The following is a 23,924-nucleotide window of genomic DNA, read 5'->3' as shown; positions in this document are numbered from 1 at the left end:
ATGTCATTTTTAGCAAAAAACGTGATGTAACCACTGCATTTTTGGTCATTTTGGGTCATCTCTTAGAATGTGGTTTTTTGGATGGCAATCGATAGTCGGGATCCGTACGAGTAGAAAGAGGTATATCACTCCGAAATCGGACTGTATTTACCCGAGATATTTCAGTTTGAAAATTTTCGGAAAACTTTGAATGGCCATATCTCGGCCAAATATAGCCCAATCTTGGCCAGATTGGGAGGGTTAAGTCGCGGACGGCCATAGAATAGAACGGCATCAAAGTTTTCCGAATTTCGAAAAATGTCATTTTTAGCAAAAAACGTGATGTAACCACTGCATTTTTGGTCATTTTGGGACATCTCTTAGAGTATGGATTTTTGGATGGCAATCGATAGTCGGGGTCCGTACGAGCAGAAAGAGGTGCATCACTCCGAAATCGGACTGTATTACCCGAGATATTTCAATTCGAAAATCTTTGAACGGCCATATCTCGGCCAAATAAAGCCCAATCTTGGCCAGATTGGGAGTTAAAATGTGGATTTTTGGATGGCTATCGATAGTCGGAGTCCGTACGAGTAGAAAGAGGTGCATCACTCCAAAATTGGAGTTATGTCGTTTCAAAACGACATAACTCCAATTTCGGAATGATGCATCACTTCGAAATTGGAGTTATGTCGTTTTGGAACGTCATATCTCCGCGCGAAGCTATGTCGTTTTGGAACGTCATATCTCATATATTTGGGATCCGTACGAGTAGAAAGAGGCGCATCACTCCGAAATCGGACTGTATTACCCGAGATATTTCAATTCGAAAATCTTTGAACGGCCATATCTCGGCCAAATAAAGCCCAATCTTGGCCAGATTGGGAGGGTTAAGTCGCGGACGGCCATAGAATAGAACGGCATAAAAGTTTTCCGAATTTCAAAAAATGTCATTTTTAGCAAAAAACGTGATGTAACCACTGCATTTTTGGTCATTTTGGGTCATCTCTTAGAATGTGGATTTTTGGATGGCAATCGATAGTCGGGATCCGTACGAGTAGAAAGAGGTATATCACTCCGAAATCGGACTGTATTTACCCGAGATATTTCAGTTTGAAAATTTTCGGAAAACTTTGAATGGCCAGAAAAACTGCAACTTGATTAAATGTTCTATATAAGTAATAATGTAAACGCATTTATCTAACATTATTTTTTAGTCTACAAATTATACTGATAAAGGTAGAACTTATAATTATTGCTAATTTTATTTTATTGAGGTCCTTTTATTAATTTACTTAATAAACTTTATCCCGGATAGTTGCAGTGCGTTGCTGAATATAACATATAGACTCACGAATAGCAATAGAATCTATTGAAATGGTTTCTTCAATCTGAAAAGATAAAAATGTATTAGAAAAAAATAAGTAAGACACACAGATATTAAACATTAAATGACCATTCTTAGATTAAGGAATTGGAGGCATTTCAGATCGAATTTAAGCTCAGAGTCGAACCATAAGACTTAAACTTCCTATTTGAGGAAGATGCGTGGAATAGTGTACAAAACTGAAAAACTTTAAGAGTATATATTTCGGGAAAATGGAGTCCAGGAAGGCTTATAGAATCTATTCGATCATGATAAGAACCGATTAAGTTTTTGCCTTATTCATCAATATTGTTCAAATTTTAGAATATTAAATTACAAAAGTCCGCATCCCTGTGAGTCGTAAGAGATATGACATACCAAAATATGGCATTATTTGGCCGCGATATTCCAAGAAATCTTCTAAAAGTTGTTTGTTTAGAATCAAACCAATTTTTGGTAAACATTTTGGTATTTCTTAATGTAATTCCTAGCCATTTTTGTCAAATTAGGTTACATATTTATATTGTAGTTTTTAAAACCCGCTCAGAAGTCCTGTTAGAAATGTATGAATGTATGTATGTATGTATATATTTGTATGTATGTATCTATATGAATGTAATAATGTGGTCTTTCACCAAATGTAGACAAAGGATATTTTACTTTCTTTTCAGAAAAAGGGCTAAACTATCAAATAGTTTTCTTTAATTAGGTTTTATCAGCAGTATCATTCCTGGAATCTCAAATATTATAACAACTTTGTTAAATGTTGAATCCTGCTTCCACACCTATTTTCACAAAAAAAGTTCACGTATTTTCAATATGAAATTACCAACTTTTGCTTTTATTTCACAACTCATCCATCTAACCCACCCATTTCATGGAAACTGTAAAATTAAATTAAATATATGTATATATTTTTAACAAATACAAATTCAACACAATATGTGAAATACTAAATAGCTGAGATGCCAATGTGCAAATTGCTGGGTAAACTTTACATTAACTGAAGGCTCGCAGAAAAACCCCGACTGCAGCCGCACACGTAAGCGTCGAGTGAAAGGCATGCACTGAGTGAGCATGTAATAAAACAGTACGAAATAAAAATTAAATACCATAAAAAAAATATATAAACAAAAATTAAAATAAAAGAACAGGGGCGAATGCTAGTGTGGCAGCAACAGGAATTGCAACAGCAACAAAAATAAAAAAAACCCGAAAAAAGGCAGCCGCATATTACGAAAATGTATTAAATTTTTAGCATGCTCATTAAAAAAATATTAAAATAAAATTTCTATGGTAACACAGACACACACACACGCACACACATTCACTAATAATGCCCACATGTATTGTGAGAAATGAAAATAAAAATGTGAAACCGTCTGCCTGATGGCAATAACATGAGCTGCCTTCCCATTTGGGAGAGTGTGTGCGTTAGTGTGTGTGTTCGTGTGGGTAAAGGGTATACCGAGACCGCATGAAAATTGGCATCACACACACACACACACACACACAGACAGAGATACACAGTAAAACAGTACGCCTGCACATTAAAACAACGCCATGTTCTGGCGCCCAGACCCAGCTGCCACGCCCAATTTCCAGCGAGGCGAGACAGCAGCAGCGGGAGGATGAGAGGGGGAGGCGAGGTCAACAGCAGGGGCTGAGTCAACGATATGTGAATATCAAGATTTAATTTAAAGTTAACTAAGTAAGATTAAGCTTTAGCATTGCACTCACACACACACACACATATGGCCATTTGCAGGGTGCAAACGTGTTTGTGTGTGGGCAGGGCAGAGTCGGAAGGGAACTCTCGTATCAAGTAGAGCAGAAACTCTTAATAAAGCAATTGCCTCTGGCAGTCAAAAAGTAAACGTCGACGTCGTGCAGCAACCTGATTACGACAGGGGTGACGGGCGGTGTGGTAAGCACCTCGGTCCAGGGCCACGACCTCAAGCATACATCTATCTCTCTGTATATATATATATGTGTGTGTGTGTGTGTGTGAGTTGGCTTTCATACGAACGACCTTTTTTCGAGACCCATGACATAGCGGCAGTTAGTTCGGCCACTTTATAGAGCCGCTCGCTGCGCTGCGCTGCGGATCGCTGGCTGCCTGGCTGGGCGGTAATCTGGGTGGTGTTTTTTGGGTGGGTGAAAGAAATACCGGATATGTGCAGCTGCAGATGAAACTTGCACGAACAGCGCCCAGCAATATCAACTAACCATAATTACATATTGAATGGCATAACCAGAAGAAATTCGAAATTCCAAGCGAAGCATATCCAACTATGAACTGAATTTAATTAGCTTTGCGCTCTAAATTACAATATTACAGTGCAACGAGTATTTGTATTTAATGTACAAAATAACGTTATAAGAAAAAATTGAAGGAGCTTTCTAGAGAGTAATGCCTCAAAGATTGTGACGAAATAAATTTCCAGATAAAATTTGACTTAAAGCCCAACACGTCCATAACAAAAGTTTCTATGAATCATTTATCTGAATTCTATAATTTATATGAATTCAAAAAATATAAAATGAAAATATTGTAGAAAAAGTAAAAATGTTTAGTTTATACATCAAAAGAAAATTTAAATATCGGGCAATATAATTTTACAGAAATTAAATAATGATTTTTAAATTCATGCAATTCCTGAACCATAATTTATATAAATTCGAGCTATTTATCAAAAATATATCATTTTTTTCCAATTTTTTTGCATGATCATTATATAATAAAATGGTCGAACGACTGCTTACTGCTTATACATACATAGATCCAAAAAAAATGTTAAAGAATTATTTACAAAAAATCAGTTCTCGCCCCACTGTGCGCTGCGGCTAGCAAATCTGTGCAGCAAAAGGCAAATTATATAGCAGCAGCATATTATTTGCAGCACAAGCGACAGCAACTTGGACACATGAAATACAGCTACGATGGCTACAACAACAAGAGCAACAACAACAATATTTTTACCAGCTACAACAACAACAACAACAGCTTTAAGGGCTATAAGGACTGGCCATGAGGATAAAATAAAAATCCCCTCCACTCGTATTATTATCTCCATACATGAAGATATTCAAAGCGCTGGGGGAAATTTAAAGAGAGAAAGAGAGAGAGAGAGAGAGAGAGAGAGAGAGAGAGAGAGAGAGAGAGAGAGAGAGAGAGAGCAAGCAAAAAATAAATTTAATGTAAACATAAAAGCAAGTTTTGGGAGAAGCTAGTTTTGCATTTTATAATCAGCGCAAAACGCGGGGGTTGGCCGCGTCCCACCCTCGATTAGGGTTGACGATGGGTGGAACGGGCCGAACGGGTCGAACGGGCCTGAGAAGGTTGGCGGCATGGTGTCTGATGAAGGGTGCAGTGTAAAGGGTGACTACTCGACTGCTGTCTGCCCTGGCCGGCTGTGTGTGCTGCATTTGATGATGCTTGGCTGGTCTCTCAGCCTCAGCCAGTCAGTGCACCAAGTGGCAGCTGTGCGCCACGGGCAGCGGGGGAATGCAGAAAACGGGGGGGAAACGGACAGACGCACATAGCCCGGAGCCGTAATAGTGCGGACTACGGGTTCGGTTTCGGGCTCCGGTTCGAGCTGGGGCTGTCCTTTGTGCTTTGTCAAAGGGAAATTTTATATGATTTTTAATGCTTCGCGCTTCATAAAAATGTTGCCGTAGCTACAGGAACAGAATGCAAATAAATTGGCTTCACATGGCTTCACATCCAATGGCAGCCCCGAAGCCTTTAAGCCAATTCCTTTTATGTTTACGGCCACCTCTCTCTCTCTCACTCACTCTATCGCTCTCCATCTCAATATATCTGTCATATCGAGGCAACGCTGTATTTGATTAACACTTCACGGCGCACTGCGCCAAATCCCCGAACAACATTTTTGAATATTCCCAAAAATTTACATCACAAAGTTGCTTTCACATAAGTTTAGATATCTGGTATTTGCATATTTATAAAATGTGCTAAAGCTTAAAGTTGGGTAACTATCATGATAAACACCCGGAACATGCACTCTTGCTAGGTATTCAAATATTTGGGTTGAAAATGTGTCAACTTTTTATGTTTTTGATTTTTTGCTAGGCTAAAGAATTCATTACATCTAAGAAAAACCTTTTTTGGAATAGAATTTTCTTAGAATTTGTACATTTTCTAGAACAAACAGATTTTTCAGAATTTTCATTAACAGCATTAAATGTTTTCTATATAATCCCAATTGAGAAATCTTTTTATTAATTTCTTGGTAGTCTTTATATATTTTCACCAAGCTTGAAATAGTTTTCATTTTCTTCAGCTTATCAAAGCGTATTTAACTTTAAGGGAAAATGCACAAATTTTCCATTGCATATTACACATGAATATTAAATTAAGGCGAATGGCAATAATTTTCATATTTAATGAAGCCACACTTCATTTTAAGCAAATACAAATTCGAATAAAATTGGGCGCAAAATTACAGTGCATATAAAAAATATGCAACCGCATTGCGTTAATGGCTGCCTGGCAACTGGCAACTGGCAACTGGCTCGTTATGCAGCAATACCGAAAAAGTGAAACCAATTAAATATAAAAATGCTGAATACAACCAAACCAAAGAAAAAAATGTAAATGATAATAATACACACACGCCCGCACAAAACTATTTACGCCCGGGAGCAATAAACGCTTACGCAATTTAATTGCGCACAAAATGGCAGCCAGCAAACAAAAAACAACAAAAATTAAAGAAACAAATTAAAAATAAAACCGCCAAAAGCTTGTTTTCAAATAGCAGCATAATTAATATAAAATAAAGTAAAGAGCGGTCGGGGCTGACGCAAAAGTAAATATGCTCAATTTATAGAAATTGCCAGATTTCTGTTTATTTGCGAATATTCGCACATTTAATTGTACACTGTGGACCAATTGCTTGGTATGGGTATCAAACAGAGGTATAGAGATATATATAAAGGTGTAAATACAGATATAGTGCAGATACAGATAGATGCAGATACAGATACAGATACAGATACAGATACAGATACAGATACAGATACAGATACAGATACAGATACAGATACAGATACAGATACAGATACAGATACAGATACAGATACAGATACAGATACAGATACAGATACAGATACAGATACAGATACAGATACAGATACAGATACAGATACAGATACAGATACAGATACAGATACAGATACAGATACAAGAATATCCCACATGGCTTTCATTTTCCCGAGTATTCCGATAAGCCTTATTCCCCAAAGTCCCTTCCCTTCAATTTCTGGGCAATCTCCTTGAATATATTTACTTTAACATTTTCATCACAGGTGAGCCTTGGCGGAATAAGCCCCCGAACGCATTGAAATCGAAAATTCAAATTGAGTTTCGCACACGTCAGATTTGTCAAAGTATTTGCATAGTATATGAATTGTTTTTCGTGCAGCTACCACCTGTCGACATATTTTTGAATTGTCATGCAATTTGTAGAGCACGCAATACTGATAAATAAGCAAATATTTAATGATGCCGCGCACAGATGTCAATTAAGTAAATGCCAGGGCTATTTAGTGAATGCCAATCCGCTTTTATTAGCGGCACACCACTAAGCCTCTAGGCATCTGAGTGCTTTCTGCTTATTAGGATATATATGAATACATATATATATACGTATTATATATACACTTTTGTATTTGCAGCGTGTACAGCAACATTTTTGCCTGGCGGCGGCGGCGGCGCGTCTTCGTTCAGTTGCCTCATTTTCATATTGCCTGCGCCCGGGCTCATCATAATATTGCGTCGCACCCTCGGCAATGGCAGCAGGATCAGCAGCAGCAGCAGCAGCAGGAGCAGAAGCACCCACAGGCCATTCTTCAGTGTCAAAGCCAGCGTACACACATACACACACACACACACACACACACACACACACACACACACACACACACACACACACACACACACTAAAACACTCGCACACACACTTTTAATGCGTGTCGCTCACATTTTATGAGCTGTCGCAAAGTGCGAGAAGGCAAATGGCAAACAAAAAAAAAAAAAAAAAAAAAAAAAAAAAAAAAAAAAAAAAAAAAAGTAAAAGGAAGTGCGCGTTCAGCCAGCTGTGACCAGCATCGCAAATAAATGAAAAAAGTTCATCGAAATCAAGCAGAAGAATTTTAGCTACGGCAGGCCGAACTTCAAATACACTAACAGGCATATTCATGATATTTTTAAGCTCTAGCAAAACATTTTTAAATAGTTCAAGTCCTCGTCTTTCCTCACCTTATTGACAGCGTAAATATTTCTAAAAATAACTCAATCATCAAGCATTAGTTCCTATGACATAATATTCCAATTTGATTAACAAAATGCTTGGGAACTTTTATTGAACTCTTATTGATTGAGATTGACGAAAAAGAAGAGAAAATGGAACAACTTATTTTTGGACTAGTCTTAACTTTTCAGATAGACATTTCAATATAGTATACGATACAATGCCTCACGCATTTTCATCTAGTCCAAAACTAATCAAATTTTCAAAGCTTGGAAATAGTTCTATAGTTCTACGGATACATCAAAGCCGATTGACGGTGTGTAGAAATATATTTTTAAAGGGATTTAAAGTTGTTTAGAGTTCGCTAATCTATCAAACGACTTTCAATTGTAACATATTCAATCACATAACTAACACACCCGCTGCAAGTATGGGCATAGTGAATACAAAATCAAGCAGAAGAGCAACAGCAATATTGCGACCATAGGTAGAAAGTTATTGGTCATGTTTGGGCCCCTTCGTCTTTTTTTCCCTGGGTCGGTCTCTTATTTAATTAAATGTCAAACTCTGGCGTTCAGTTGTTTGATGCGACGGGCATTTGATTTGATTTTCAGAGATAAATGAATGACAGCCAAACAATTGCGCAATTTGCTTTCAAGTTGCGAAATTATATCAAACAAAAAAAAAAAAATATGTATATATATAAATATGCGTAATAAATGCATGCAATTTGTTTGTACTCCTTTAATGAACTGCACGAAAATAAAGTCATTCAGCTTTTAAGAACTAATTGATTAATACTATGCACATGAAAATCGTAATAAATTGTAGTGAGAGGTGGAGCATTTTAATTGGCAGCTTAATGCAAAAGCTTTCAGCTTAAAGTGTGCTTAACTTTAAGCTTTAACAAGCTTTTAATACATGTGCATACGAGTTTAAAAATATGTTAAATAAAGAAATTGGTCATAATGACTTGAAAAAATATATGAATATACTAGATATAATAAATGTTCGGCTAATTACGTTGGACTTGATATTTGGTTCTACAAATTTAAAGCTTTCATGTGCTTTGCCTTGTTTATAAAGCAAGATAGGCATAACACCTATGAGAGTGTGAAAGAAAGTTAATTAAAGAGTATGAAAATTGTTCCGGAATGAGTTTTATATGAAAGCTTTAAGTGCGAGGATTTATTGACTCATTAGATACTTTCGCTTAGACAAACTCACATCCATATAGACTTAATGATGTGTATAGCTGATTTTTGGTGTTTATTCAACTTGACATAATGCGCATACGCAGCGTAGCTCAGGCGGCTTCAATCGGATCCTTTTTTGTAAAATATTTGACAAGTTTATGTGTGCATTTAATTAAAAGCAGCTTAATTTACATGTGAAGCATTCCAATGCCAAATTATCAAGCATTATAATTAGCTGTCCATAAAAGTCGCGAGTCATTTTATAGATGTTAACATATTTATAAATATATATATATATATTTTAATACCCTTTTTGTGCACTTTACGCTTCAAAGCACAAGATGCAAGCGTATTGAATTTTATTTATATTATAAATATTAAATGTGACTCTTGATTTAAATTGAATGCAAATGCAATTTTCTTCTTAATTTGCAGCTGATGTAGTGCATTGAATGGTTCGTTTTTGGCGTCCATTGCAGCGAATGATGTTTTAATTAAAGCATAAATCACACACACACACATAGTTACACGCAGACACACAGTAAATGCCGCAAATGTTTGAAATGATTGTACTAATATGTCATTACGTTTAATTAACCACATTTACCAAGGTACCTCACATTGCACGCATTCAGACACACACACGTGGAGAATACATGGCACCGCATTGCAAAGCTCCTTGCGGCAGGACATCAAAAGCATTCGCAGCACAACCATCAGGCCCTTTCCACATTCGTAATTAGACCTAACCAGACATTGGGTCCTGCCATATTATCAATTATGCACAGCGGTTCGGCTATTCGCCTGATTGGCTCTCTTCTGGCTCCTGAATTTTGCCTTTAATTAGTGTCAAGTGCAGCCCAAACAAACAGCACACAAATTCAATTAAAGTAAATTGCTTAATTTCTATACAAATAAGATTCAATTTCTCCAAAGTCTTTCTCTATAAACACACACACACACACGCACACACGCACACAAAGAATGTTCATAATTGCATGCCCTAAAAGTTTCTGTATTTTTATTTGAGTTTCTGGCTTGATTTACCCTGAAAACGACAACTTGTTGTTCGGTTTGGTCTGCGGTGGACTAAACAATTTTCCAAACTGATGCGCCCCAAATTCAAGGGAGCGAGACCTGCACATGTGCGGACAAGAAACCCCAAGAACCCCAAAAAAAAAAAAAAGTTAACAAAAATATATGCGTATGTTTTAGTGGAGTATACTAGCCTACAAGTTACCCTATATTAAGATCAGTCAAGCAGTCAATTAGTTTTAAATAACTTTGGTTTAACTGACTCAAACCCATTTTTTAGAAGCATGTATCGAATTTGAAGTCTATATCAAGTCAAAACATATGAACAAACTTAATCAATATATAGAATTCCTTTAGCTCTGTGTGCTTTTAGTAGCACGAAACTTGCTTGGCTCGACTGTGTTATACAAATATCTAGTGGAAGATACGTTGGCGAAAAAAGCGCGATAAAGACTCGAGATTGAATATACAATTGTAATCTTTTTTTTTAAGCTTCAAAATTTATTTAATATTTTAGCTTATGTCTATACGCAGGTCTGCCCTTCCTACCAAAACAGTTTGTGCACTTTATGCTACCCTTTGCTTACGTATTTTAATGGGTATTACATATAAAAAGTAAGCGAAGCTAAGCAAAACCCAAAATCCCAAAAATCCCTTGATTTATTTCTAATGCTCAACCACACACACTTGCACACACACACACATACACACAACACAGACACACCCTCAAATGCATAGAATGGTAAATAGAGCAAGTGAGCAACAACAAATTCGACATATCCCGCAGGAACTAAATTGTGCCAGCGGCGGTTTCTTTGCTATCCGCACTGCTAACCAGACCATGCCCCAGGCCCACCGCCCTCTCCATATAGATATTGTTTAGATACTCGTATCCTGCCGACGCTCAAGGCTCTCAAGGAAGTGCGCAGAAAGCACGAACATGCAAAGTGAAGCTAAACGAAAGTGCCTCAATTTAAGTTGTAAGCTGATTTGCTAGAGCATACGAGTAATATGGCCAACACGCACACACACACACACACACACACACACACACACACACACACACACACACACACACATACATACACTAACATATGTGCACTTTATGTGCGTGAGTTGTTTTGTGTGCCTTCGCTTTGCCGTCAGCTTACCGAAGTAGAAAAACTTTTGGCTGTAACTGTAAAAGCAAATGCTCAAAATTAAGGCAAAACTTTTGCCGGTCTTCTCTAGCTTTATGAGGAGTTGTGGAGAGTATGTTCAATTTTTACTGCTGTTGGTATCTAAGATTGTTTATAAGTCTAGAATAACATGGAGAAAAACAGGGAATTCAAATTTGGAAAATGTGAATTGTCGAACTTTGCCTGGAGGACATTAAAATAGAGTCAAAAATGGAGAAATAAAATAGCCAGAGATGAAGCTCAAGAATTTGTTACCATAAAGTTGTGATCACAGCAAGAACATAGAGAAACAAGAAAGCGAAAGGATTGGATATCCAGAAATGTTTATAGAAAAGTGCTGCGGACCTTGCAGATTGCGAAGAAATTTTGAAAATACAAACTAGATTATTAATAAGGACCTCTAAAGGAATAAAAGTTAATGAAACAAACTCTTTACACTAAATAAGTCGGAGAGCCAGCTTTAACTATGAAAACAGCTACTGTCATCAAATATTTGGTAGAGGAAATGTATTATATATAAAGCATGTAAAGGTATCACAAAAATCAAAGAAGAGACTTTCAAGGTAAAGAACAAAAACTCAGCTAAATGAAAAAGCAAATGTATTAGAATAATAAAAGTTAATAATAGAATAAGTAAAAAAAAGAAACTACAATATATGCTCTGCTGAGCAAACCAAGTTAACATTTAGATCAAAGACGCGAGAAAGGCAAGGCTGCTCGAAAATATTTGTAGCGAATTCTGTCAAATCCTTAAATTTCTAGAGTAACTTGAAATTATCACGCAAAAGGCAGACAATATTTCTTATTGGACCGAAAGCGTCTTGTCTCTGAGTTGGCTTCATTTTCTTTGCCTTCGTTTTTCTTCTTTTTTTTTGTCTGATTTTGACACAAATCCCTTTGGTGCTAAAGCAATTTATGCGGTTGTATCTGGCGCAGAGGCGCATGCCGAAAAGGACTCACACACACACACACACACACAAAGATGAGCGCCCCGCATATCCTTATGTGTGTGAATATGCTTTTTGTATAGAACACATGCACCCGACTGTGTTTTTTGGTTATGGCTGTTTGGTCGGTTGGTTGGCTGGTTGGCTCAGAGATTGGTTGCTCCGGCTCTGCTGCATAAGTGCAATTTTATGTTTGCCCAAGAGTTGATAAATGGCAGGCTGTGGGCGCTCCGAAGTATGCATTCAATATGCGAACACAAATCTCAAAGCCAAATCCCTGAGCCCGGCTCAACTATTATTATGTCTAAACAACAACAGCATGTAAAATATGCAAATTTCTGCGCATAAATCTACAAATTGTCATACATAACATATTGTGCCACCATACATATATATAACACGAATATGCCACGCCTAACGCCCACCTTTAGCTTGGAACTTGCTAGCCGATAAAGCGTCCCTAAAAAAGTAATACCCAAATATTTCGTGTCATAAATTTAACGATATAAGCGCGAAAAAAAAGCTACACAAAAGCCAAAGCCCAAAAAAGAGCAAAAGAAAGGTAAAGGAACAAAGGAAAATCAAAATGCCGAAGTCCTAATACTCTTACGTGCATAAAACAACAATATTTTGTATTGAAAATAATACTTTTCTGACTAAGTCAAGGAATAATGTTAATAAAGAATTGTAGTTGATGATATATTTATCAAATGGCAGCTTCTACTATTTCATCTTTAATCCATAAAGCAGCGGATATTTCATAAAATACCGATTAATCGATTGTTTGCAAAAATCAATTAATCGATGACTATTCATTTAAAACGATTGCCCGGCTAGTAAAAATATAATTATAAGTTGATAGAACCTCTAGATAATTAGCATAAAGTATGGTAGCTAATACTTAAGTAGAAGGAAGGTTAATTGGATAAATAACATATTCAATTTAAGAAAAAAGTAATTCTAACCGTAAAAAAATTAATAATTTGATTATTTCAGGCAAATTAAAAAAAAAAAAACAATATATTGATTAGTTTTCCTGCTCACAGACGTGTTGCAAGCTAACAAAGCAAAGCAAGTGGATACCCTCGAAATACCCTATATCAAATATTGATTTACAATATTTTTTGTTGTGTTTAGAACATTAATTTATTCGGGCAAAGCCCAGCCATTGATATGGGCTTTACGAGACGTCCGTGTACAATGTTGCCCAGCGATAAATTAATTTAAGTGCCCGAAAATATTTTTTTGTATAACATACAAAATCAAATAGGCTGATCCGGCCGACAAAAATATGAGTATGCCAAAAAGAAGGAGGGCCATTAAAGAAAATGAGCTGCATGCATTACTAGTTAAATGGCTTCATTATATTTAGAAGGGCGCGGAAAAGTGTGGGCGGAGGGGGCTGAAAAACATTTAGCCAATATAAACATTTTTGCCCAATATATATATGCAGCACTTTGCACAATTTATTTGTCTTACGCTTGAAAATTTAATTAAAAAACTCAAAAACATTGAAGCAAAGTTTTTAAGAAAATGTTGCCTGGCATTAGCATGGCCTCTGTCAGGGGATGGTTGGGTGGCGGGTGGACGGGCAACTTTGGCAAAGTTGGCGCATCGTTATCAGCGCCATCAACAGCATCAGCAGATACAACAACCCGAACAACAACAACAACAACAACAACAACAATAACAACAGAGCGATTTATCTTCGATTCTTTCGTTAGGAATACTTTTTAGAATAAATTGCGGCGCTCCTTAGACGGCGACTTTGGGTTGGGGTTGGGCCGCAAATTGAAGCTGGCTGAGATGCTTTTTGGGAAGCGGATGCGGCATTACGCTTCGTTTGATTCTCTGCTGTTGTTGTGGTTGTTGTTACTCTGATGCTCGTCGCTGGGGCCTGGAAAATTAATTGCATGCAAATATTGGCGGAGCGAGGCAAGTAAATATAATTTCGTTGTTTGCTCATAAATACGCATTATTATTTGGCAGAATGGAAATGAAAGCGAACAAAAAAGGAAAAACAAAAAAGGAACAGAACACTACAAAAACAAGCAAAAACACGTGCAGGCTGCGGTAAGGAAATGTGATTGACTAGCAGCTACCCTTTAAACAGGTGAAGAAAACTCAATGAGTGAACAAAGACAAACTTAAAGCTTTGAGAATAGCTTCATGAATTTCCAGCGCTAAATATAACAAATTGAATTCTTAAAAAAATAAAGGTTTATAACTAGTTTTAAGCAATTTTCTAATTTATAATGAAAAATTTGGAGCCTCTTAACAACTGCGAATGGTTTAATGCCATGTTTGAGACCAAACAAAAAAATAAAAATAAAATATTAAATAAAAAATAATAGTATGAATATATAACAATTAGGTATAGAAAAATGTACATACCAATCTTCATGCGCCAAGTCCTTAATATCTTCGATAAGTGCCTAAAAAAAAGTTCGAAAAAATTAAATTATACGAATTTTCGAAGGACTGAAGAATATAATGTACAAAAAAAGGGAAAAAAAACAAAATTAATTTGATCTCAGCATTATTTAAACTTTTTCAGCTCATAATTTTATAAAGCTCCAGATGAAAATCAAATTTTTCAAAATATGTCTATCCAAAAATTATAAACTTTTTTCGATCTGCAATGATCTATTCCAGATAAATTTCTAGAAGCAAGCATTACATCAACTTGAATAATGCCCGTTTTAGCTGTAGCTGCAGGATTACAGGGTATAACGAATCCAGACGAAAGCGGCATATTATCTATTAAAGAAACAACAGCGATTTCGGGGGTTGTGCCATGCATCAGCAGATTTGAGCATTATCTAATCGGTTTAAACAGTTTTGTGAAAATGTTGTCGCTTAATTAGCATCATTATCTTTGATGGGGTCACGCACAGCCGACTGAGCAGGCAAAGAGCAGGCACAGCAGGGCATAATCTATGGAATGGAGCGAGGCTTGGAGGCTGCTGATAAATAGGCTGCTCGCTGGGAAGGTGGTAATTAATGGGCAAGTCGAGTGAAACCATTTTCAAGTGATAGCGTGTTATAATTAATGGGAGTGCGGGCCAATAAGTTGGTGCCCAGGTAAAAAGCACACGCTGCATGGGGCAATAATTGCAGCAATTTCAATTCGTATTACTTTCGACCAAAACTTTGAAGAGGCCACATTGAAGGAATGCAATCGCCCTAAGCGTTTGAAGTGTGCATAATTGTTAAGCACTTTTTATGCCAACAGGCTCAATGCTAACTTTGGCCATAAATTATTATGCGAAATTAGTCGCACAGCCCTCACAAAAAAGGCAATGCAACAATTTGAAATTGAAAAAAACCCCCCCTAGCTTTGGATGATATATGGCAGCTGGCTGGCAAGCCTGGCTAAAAGTTAAATAATCACAGTCATGTCAGATAATAAATGATTAACGTGCCAGACGGACTTCAATGTTGCCATGGGACAGATTTTAAGGTCTTTTATTTGTGGCTCGCATTTCAAGGGTACAACAGAATGCACTCTAAAGTTGCCTGTTGGGCTATAAAAAACTTATATGACATTATTTTATACTCTTTACAGCCAAGGGTGGCATAGTTGACTATGGAGTTTATACAATTACAAATACAATTGTATGTAAGTATTTTAAGTACGTCTATAAAGTGTGGTATGAATAAATTTCATTACACATCTATGAAGCCTTAATATAATAATACCTTGGAAATTAGCTCATTCGGTTTTCCGAATCTTTCAGAAATAAATAAATAGAATCATAAATTTTAAAATAAAAATAATAATGATAATAATAATAACAATAATAATAAATGGTAATGATAATAAATAATAATGATAATATAATTGTATGTAAATAATATTTAATAGTAAATTAAAAATATATACATATCGTCCAGGGTATCTTCATCTTCGCCATTTCATGTACAACGCTTTTTGCTTATCTGCTTCAAATGAAAATTGATGAGCTTAGCCACAATTAAAGCAAAAATTTAACCCTTTAATCAGAGTTTCGAATTACAAATTACTAATGCCAAAGTAATGTAATTGCAAAATGCTCTTCAATACAAAGATGGGTTTAACTTTTCACAGTTTTAATACACGTCTGAGCAGATTTCTGACCGTCTGCAGCATTGCTGACAATTTACTTTTACATACAACACAAGCTTAGATATACAGAAAATATATAGAGTACATATATACCGAACCTGCTTGAAAGTCCGCGCAATTTAGAAGCTCAATTGGCAGAGAAGCGCCGTGCCGCGTATGATCCAATGGGCGATGGGTGTATTTGGATTAGAGTTCAGCAGCATGGCCACCACAAAGTTGGTGCTGTGTCCGGTGGTGGACAGAATGCCGCGTCGCTCAGCCGTCTTGTAGAGTGGACACAAATAATTGTGCCGCTCGGGCAGATCGGAGCGCTTCAGTGGCCTCAGCCAAATCAGTGGCATCGTGTCGAAGAGCATGCGTGGACGCGATTCGGCGAGATATTTGTTCTGGCGATCCCAGCAAGCGCCCTCCAGAAAGATGCCATACACAAACACACCATCGTCGGGCGCAGATACACCTTTGATTCGTGTCTCATCAATCGACAGAACCTCATAATCAAAGGCCAGCAGATCTATGGAAATGACATATTTACGCGCATAATTCTGCTGGGCGCCGGTAAGGAAAGCCTGGGTAAAAAAGAAACCCGACAGCCAGAAGGTCGAAGGTGCGCCATGGTCGTACCAGTGCTGCAAAGAGAATACGTGAGTAGAAAATAAAGAAGTCCGACCAAAAGCTACCCTGTACTCAGCTCAGACGAATCGGAATAGGAATTAAATAAGTTAAATAATATATTTAGCTGATTTAATCTGCGACTCTGCATAACAACATTTAACGTTCAAGCAATGCGGCTTGGTCGAAGATGCCTTTTTCTGCCTGTTACATAAGTGTGCACAACTTAAATATACCCCCTATTTGACAGCTGTTTACAATGCGTGCTTGGTATATTAAGGAGGTCAGAAGTTGGAGCAAGCGGCCTAGTAAACAGTTGGGCTACCAGGACAACACAGTTGTGTAGTTGCCATGCCAAATTGTTAGCTCGATGTTGAACGCAAACTCACCTGCAGGAATTCGAGCCGTCGCAAAAAGTCCGTCACATAGCTGCCAAGTGGCTTTAGGCTGGGGTAGGACTTGCTGGCCCACATGGCGGGTATTTTGGCAATCAGCACAGACTTGTAGACCGCCTCGACGGCAGCGGACATGACCACCAGACCTGGTAAAAGAAAGCAACGAATTTCAAAATGAGCAGGCAAAGAAAACTTTGTCAAGTTTCGACAACGAACGGGCCCAATTACATAGTACCAAAAACTTCAATTAGTCAATGGCCAACAGACGTGCTTAACACTTAATTGATTATAACTAGTTATTTATTATTTTCGAATTATTGGTGCTGTAAAAAAGCCCCAATTAGCTGGCAAGAAAAAAAGTTAACTCAAAATGCCAGGGCAGGAGTCGCAGGAGCAGGACATCATGAATGTGCTGTATGCGGCGCGTCGCATGCGCCACAGCAGCGCCACCTCGGTGCACGACTCGCAAAAGATTGAGCAGGTCAAGAAGATTAGTTCCAAGGAACAGCTGCTGTCGGAGCCACCAAAGCATGCCAAGCGCGTGACCTTTAGCAAGCCGCGTCTCGTGATGAAACCACGGCAAACGACAGTCAAAGAGAGTGAGTCGCAAACGGGTCTCACTTCGTGTCTGATAACAAATCCTGGGCTCGATCCACGCATAACTGGCGGTAAGCACATCTTAATTGACTTTAAGTCATTTATCCTATATCCTTATTATGTCTTGCAGGCGCCAACAATCCGGCGGAGCGCAATGTCGGCTGGCTGGCGCGCACGGACAGCGAGTGCCAGTTCAAAGCACCAGGAATTGAATTTCTCACCGAACGCGATACCGATGTGGTCACGTTTGAGGTCAAGATGCGGGATTCGGTGCAGAGCGTCCAGGATTATACAACCAAATGCGATTACTTTCCCACATATGTGGACAAACGTCGCTTTAAGGATCAGACCACACAGACACTTTACAGGTAGAGCTAGTTAAATAAACACCAGCTCGCAATTAACCCAAACTAAATGAAGCCCCCATTTTTAATTCAGGGAATCCTCGGCACAGACCGTTGCCTATTTGCCGAACATCAGGGACAAAGAACAGGATGAGCATTTAGAGATATTTAATTTGTCCACACTGCTGGCTGGGGATAAGCCACCTGGCCTCTACGAGGTTGAGGTCTTGGAGCGCGCCCGCAAGCGTTGGGCCTTCAATAAGGCTCTGAAGACGAACTTCCAGAAGCAGCTGCAAGAAGAACGCGAAAGGGCCATCAAAAGCAAATACCGACCCATACTGGAGGCGTTCGAGTGGGAGCACTGGATGGAGCGCGAGGAGTATATACAAGAGTGCCAGATGATGCGACTGGAGATAGTCATACGCATGTTTGACAAGCGCGAGAAACAGATGCACAACGCATCCAAGTCGCGCATCGAGACCGCCTGCGAGACAATCGAGCTGCGACGCCAGCGTGGTCTCCGCAAGAACGAGCTTGAATATCAGCGGGCAATTCGACGGTTGCAGATTAAAAACTCCGGCATCTCGAGACGCTGGGTCAAACAGAGTCCCATGTATGCACTGGGCTCGCCCTGTTCCGAGTTTTATGGCCCGCTCATACGGCACGGCGTGGATCCGTCGCGTCGCAATTTCGTGGGCGATGGCCGGAAGGCGTTCGATATGCGCATCGATGATCTGGAGAAGCGTGTGAATATGGAACAGCTGGAGTGTCCATTTACCAAGCTCAAGGAATGGTCCAAGCCTAAGGAATATGTCAAGGAATATGAGCAGAACTTCTGCTCCGACAAGCATCTGCAGAAGCTCTACGAATCGCTGAAGAGTCTGCGCTCGCAAGCAACCAAAGTAAAGACATCGCCCAAATGCCTGAAGCGTCGTCCGAAACCCGTTTCCGATGATGTCGAGCGATTGACGTACACTTACGATGAGATAGATGCCAGCGGTTTCTTTGCCAATCGACGACGCACGGATGATGGGCGAGCAAAGGGAACGCTTCTGCCCGAACAGCTGCTGGCCATACAGCAGCACATGGAGGAAGAGGAGCGGCGTCATCAACGACCGGAATTGGCCAAAGAGCTGCTCCGCGAGCGGCGAAGTGAGGATCTGGAGCATCTGCTGCACATGTACGAGGGCAGCACCATTGGCTGGGTAATGCAATTCCTCTCCGAGGAAATGGAACGGCTCAAGGAGCAGCGCAAGCTGCACTTCTTCTCTATACTCACGCAAAAGGAGCGCTGGCGCCGAGAGGCGGCCGAGGCGGGTCTACGCCAGAAGGAGAACAGTATGCGTTTGCTCTACGAGGACATGTTCCAGCAGAGCAATGTGGTCCACAATGAGATTACCGACGACTACATCAATACGATTCTAACCACCGACATGGCCCATATAGCCGAACGCGATGCGGCCGAAACCGTTGTGTCTATGGCCAAGCAAATCGATGCGGATATTCAGCGTTGGTTGGAGAGCTTCAAGTGCGTCCAGACACCGCTGACCTATGGGCCACTGCGTGAGATGCTGCGCAGCATGGTCTTTCCGGAGCTGAGCGACATGCTGCTAAAATATGAAAAAACCCTGATAGCCAAATATATTGTGGAAGATGTGCTCTTTCCCCGCATCTGGGACGAGCTGGAGAACTACGATATAGCGAGCACAATTGCGAACGATTTGATTGATCGTCTGATCGATAATGATCTATATTTCTTTTCCACGGAAAGTGAAAGCGAGCAGCCGAAACGCAACTGTGAGCGTGAGGCCGAGTCTATTATACGGAAACTTATACGCCAGGCAGTACCCGGCCGGCGCTGGAAGACGGAAACGGAACGCATTGCCCATGAGAACTGTATCAGTCTGTTGGATGATGTTTTCAACAGGATTATAGAGAAAATGGACGCTGACCCGCCGCCGATCGATCCAGTAGAGCTGCATTTAGCCTTCTCAAGACAAGCGATGACGCCCATGGATGATATACGTCACATTACCGAGGAAATGCAATCGGAAAGACACGATCGCAAAGACACAATTGAAGCAGACTCTCAAGTGACATTTTTACGCACCCAAGTATTGTCACTCCTCAAGAAAATGAAGACAGATACTGTGACCAGAGATCTGGTCACCGATGAACTTTATGCAGGCGATGACGTAAAGGATGTCACCCATGATACATTGCTTAAGATGCAGATTTACGAATATGCTAAAAATCAAGAAAACACAGGCGATGAAGATATTTTCAGTGTGATCAGCACATTAGACATTGGCAAGGAGGATGACTTCAAACTGCTACGCAAAGCAAATCATGAACCGCGTCGGATCTCTAGCACATTAAGTAATATTGGCATTAAGTTTGACACCGATGGCACACAGACACGGCAGGAGGATCAGATTATTGGTGCACTGCAAGATTTTGTCGGTGATTTTGCTGGTGATTTAGTAGTGGATACCGTCGAGGAGAATACCGAATATGAGGCGGATGACGAGCGTAGCTTGTGGAATCTGACCACGGGCGAGGGCGAGGTTGAGGACGGGGATGAGGAGGATGATTTTAATATTTATGATGGAAACCTCCAAGGCTCGGAGGAATTTGAAGAGGAAGACGAGTTACAAGAGGAACAAGAGCTACAAGAGATACAAGAGATACAAGAGGAACAAGAGCTAATTGAAGAACCTGAGCTACAAAAGGAACCTGAACTAAAAGAGAAACCAGTGTTACAACAGAAATCGGATATAGCCCCACAGAAATCGGATAAAGATCAACAGAAATCAGATAAAGCCCAACAGAAATCGGCTAAAGCCCAACACTCAGGGATGGCAAAAGACAATAATTTGAGGGAGGACGATGTAAAACCAATGTCGAGAAAAACATCACAAATCTCGCTACTAATGCCCGATGTCAATGATCAATTTGTTAGAAGTCATACATCGAACACCTTTTTCCAGGGCAAGCTCGGTACCGTTATGAAGAGCGGAACGTTGAGCAATTACGAATTGCAAACAGCTAACTTAGAAGACCACCCTCCAAAGCAAAAGGCAAAGCTGTCGGTAGCGCCATCTGCACAATCACATCGCGATTAATTGTTGTAGACCAATTATTGTTTTAACCACAATTGAAAATTAAAAGTTATTTAGTTAAGTGCAACACGCACACGCACACGCACACGCACACACAAACTTACCCTTGATACCCTTTTTGAGCGTTATCAAACTGGTGCGTATTGTATTTAGCAGGACATTGAATCGCACCATTTCCTGCACCAGCACCGTATTCATGCTCTGATGATATTTGGTCGGATAGCGTAGAAGAGCAGCCTCCCGGTCGAACAGTTTGGGCAGCTTATCCAAGATATCGGTTGCCACATTGGTCACCACCTCCTCGGGCGTCAGCGCCTTGGAGCCTCCGCTGTCGTCTTGGGAACCGCTTGTGTCCTTCAATGGCATTTGGTAGAGTGCAAGGTAGGGTGGACATGTTGGATAATTGGGTAGGGATAGGTTTTCGGGAAAGCGTTGCGACAGCACATCTACAAAAACTCTTTGGGTTTTCTCCAGTCGCTAAAGCGCAAGCGTATTAACAAAATTACAAAAGAAAGCTGTCAACAAGAAAAGCAAATGCCAGACATCCTTGAGCTGCAAACAACTTACGCGTTTCTCTTGGAGATCCTGTACAGGCAGGCATGGAGCAAATAATGTGTTATTAAAAATCGCAAAGTGTAAAACCCTCTTGATAAAAACTTACCCAACGTTCCTTTCAAAGCGGCAGTGAGAAATACGAACAAGCGAAAGTTAAGCGAAATATTAAGCACAAAAATGTTTAACGACAAACTAGTTGGATGCGTTTTTTTTTTCAAAGGGATCTTTTCAAAATCTACCAAGAATCTTTCAGTCAAGTAGCCTGGTCTGTTGACCGATTGAGCAAATTTTTTTGCCAAATGATTGCAATTTAATGTTAAAGGAAGTAAGGTTATAGGAATTAAGGAAGATATTCAGGAAGTAAAATGTTCCTCTTCGAGAGCTGACATCAAATTAGATGTTTAAATAGCTGACCAGTTAACGAGAGCTGAACAACGAGATTTAACGACTCAGGTAGAGCGGATGCATATGGAAGACGAGGAATACTCCTTATATTCCATATTAAGAATTTGTTATCTCCAACTGTACCCCGCGGTACGCACCCAACATTACTAACTAACTAATCTACATGTAACAAACTTTAGTAATAAATCACAGATGTGATAGATGTTAGCCCAAGCGAAAGTACGGCACCGCACTCACCTGTGTCAATAGTGTGTGTGAGAGCAACATGTCCGTTTCCTGTTGATCCTTCATAATATCCGCATTCGCATGGAAGCCAAAGATGGAGGGTGGCGATATTTGCGGCAGTTCACGCGTAAAAGTTAGATACAATTCGACATCCTTGAACACGGGCACATAATAATAGCCCGTCTCATCCAAATAGTAGGGTTTCTCCAAATCGAGTACAGCCGGACAATAAAAGCGATCCAGTATAGTCTTCAAAGTGCGACGATCCCAGTCGTCGGTGACACGTCCACCATAATTACACTCGCCAGTCAGATAGCGTAAGGCATCATAATTAACAGTCTCGTACTGGTTGAGGAACATGCGCAACTGCATCAACGAGATGCGCAGATCCGTTTCGTTGAACTCGTAGGGTATATTCCAGCCAATTGGTCCAAAGTAGCGACGCTCCTGAATGACAGCATGAAAGAAGCACAGCGAGTAGATCAGCTGCTTGAAGATGCGCGGCTGTTTGCAGGACTCATACCACTCCAGGTCGCTAATCGGATCGCTGAGCATGGAGCGCGTTATATTGGAGCGCAAGCCCTTGGGTGGTTCATTGGTCATTTTGATGCCATTCTGCAGCACCACAACCGGGAAATGCTCAGCCGGATATGAGGTGAGCCATAGTCGAAAGTCTGGATGCGTTGAATCGGGCAGCAAATTCTCGCAGACCTTCTCCAAGGATGGCATAAAACTTGCAGCCAAATGACAGTTCTGTAGGACCACCCAATTGCCCAGCTTGACGCCCTCGTCGATCATCTTAATGGCAATGGGACCCTGTCCCTGGCCCAGCGACAAGGAGAACAAGCGATTCGTGCCGAATCCCTGATCCTCGGCAAATTTCAACAGCGTGGCCGTCGGATCCGAGCCGGGTGTCAATATAAATATCAAGGGCACACAGCAGTGGGAGTCGCCAAATGAGGCCATCAAATCGAATTGCGGCGGATCCACGAATCGTTGACCCAGCTCACCGGCCACAAAGTTCAGGACAGCTGGCACCAGTTTATCCGGTCGAAAGACGCGCAACAGCAACAATTGCTGGAATACGCTTAAGCGCTTTAGCCACGCACTTGGTATGGCCTTATTGTCCTGCGGTGTTTTCGAGTCAAAGAACACCTTCCAAGAGGCCGAATTGTCAGTGACGTCTTCGCGTAGTCCTTTAAAGGCTGACAAGCTCGATAAACGGCAGCATTCATCCCAATTTTGTACGCCCAGCCAGGCTGTTGGATTTTTATACGGATTCTCGAGGCCAATTCCGCCAGTTAGCAGGAACATCCATTCACCATTGTCAATCAAATTTTCATGCTTCATCAGATTGACGTTCAATATGAGGGAGAACAAGAGCTTATCCTGTCATGAAGCAGACATTTTATTAGTTTTTTTTTTTATATATTTCATATTTTCGGACGCATTAAAATGGGGTTTCAAATGGGGTTACATAAGCAATCAAGGCAACACGACTACAGATACCGTTTCACAATTTCATTTTTCATCATTTCTTTTTTTTTCACAAGAAAATTAAAAGCCAAGGATCAAAGGGGAGCTT

The 23,924-nt window shown here is 39.9% G+C and overlaps 2 protein-coding genes and 1 long non-coding RNA gene across 5 annotated transcripts in view; 2 read left to right on the top strand and 1 right to left on the bottom strand.

Annotated features, from left to right (window-relative positions):
• LOC115760279 overlaps positions 1–8,570 on the top strand; it is a 96,653-nt gene extending 88,083 nt beyond the window's left edge. For both annotated transcript variants that reach the window (XR_004017590.1, XR_004017588.1), the window contains one exon: positions 7,049–8,570. This is a non-coding gene — a long non-coding RNA (uncharacterized LOC115760279). The remainder of the gene's footprint in view (positions 1–7,048) is intronic.
• Positions 1,218–23,924, bottom strand: part of LOC115760272 (dynein heavy chain 7, axonemal) — a 42,110-nt gene continuing 19,403 nt past the window's right edge. The window contains exons 19-24 of one of the 2 annotated variants that reach the window (XR_004017587.1): positions 22,352–23,728; positions 21,259–21,508; positions 17,086–17,237; positions 16,186–16,713; positions 14,374–14,414; positions 1,218–1,370 (exon numbers count right to left, since the gene is read on the bottom strand). Coding sequence is in view for 1 of the 2 variants with exons in the window: in XM_030701542.1 (XP_030557402.1) it covers positions 16,207–16,713; positions 17,086–17,237; positions 21,259–21,508; positions 22,352–23,728 (2,286 nt within the window). In the remaining variant the exon portion in view is untranslated. Of the gene's footprint in view, positions 1,371–14,373; positions 14,415–16,068; positions 16,714–17,085; positions 17,238–21,258; positions 21,509–22,351; positions 23,729–23,924 lie in introns of those variants that run through there. The other variant, XM_030701542.1, reaches the window with a different exon arrangement.
• LOC115760273 lies at positions 17,341–21,243 on the top strand. The gene is made up of 3 exons (XM_030701544.1): positions 17,341–17,759; positions 17,819–18,056; positions 18,127–21,243. The coding sequence occupies exons 1-3, from the start codon at positions 17,462–17,464 to the stop codon at positions 21,155–21,157; spliced, it is 3,567 nt and encodes a 1,188-aa protein (XP_030557404.1). The 5' UTR covers positions 17,341–17,461; the 3' UTR covers positions 21,158–21,243.

The sequence above is a fragment of the Drosophila novamexicana genome, unplaced genomic scaffold (assembly GCF_003285875.2).
Source record: "Drosophila novamexicana strain 15010-1031.04,08,12 unplaced genomic scaffold, DnovRS2.1 tig00000387-arrow-pilon, whole genome shotgun sequence".
Lineage (NCBI taxonomy): Eukaryota > Metazoa > Arthropoda > Insecta > Diptera > Drosophilidae > Drosophila > Drosophila novamexicana.
The sequence above is the reverse complement of the archived record's forward strand: the minus strand, read 5'-3'. Positions and strand labels throughout refer to the sequence as shown.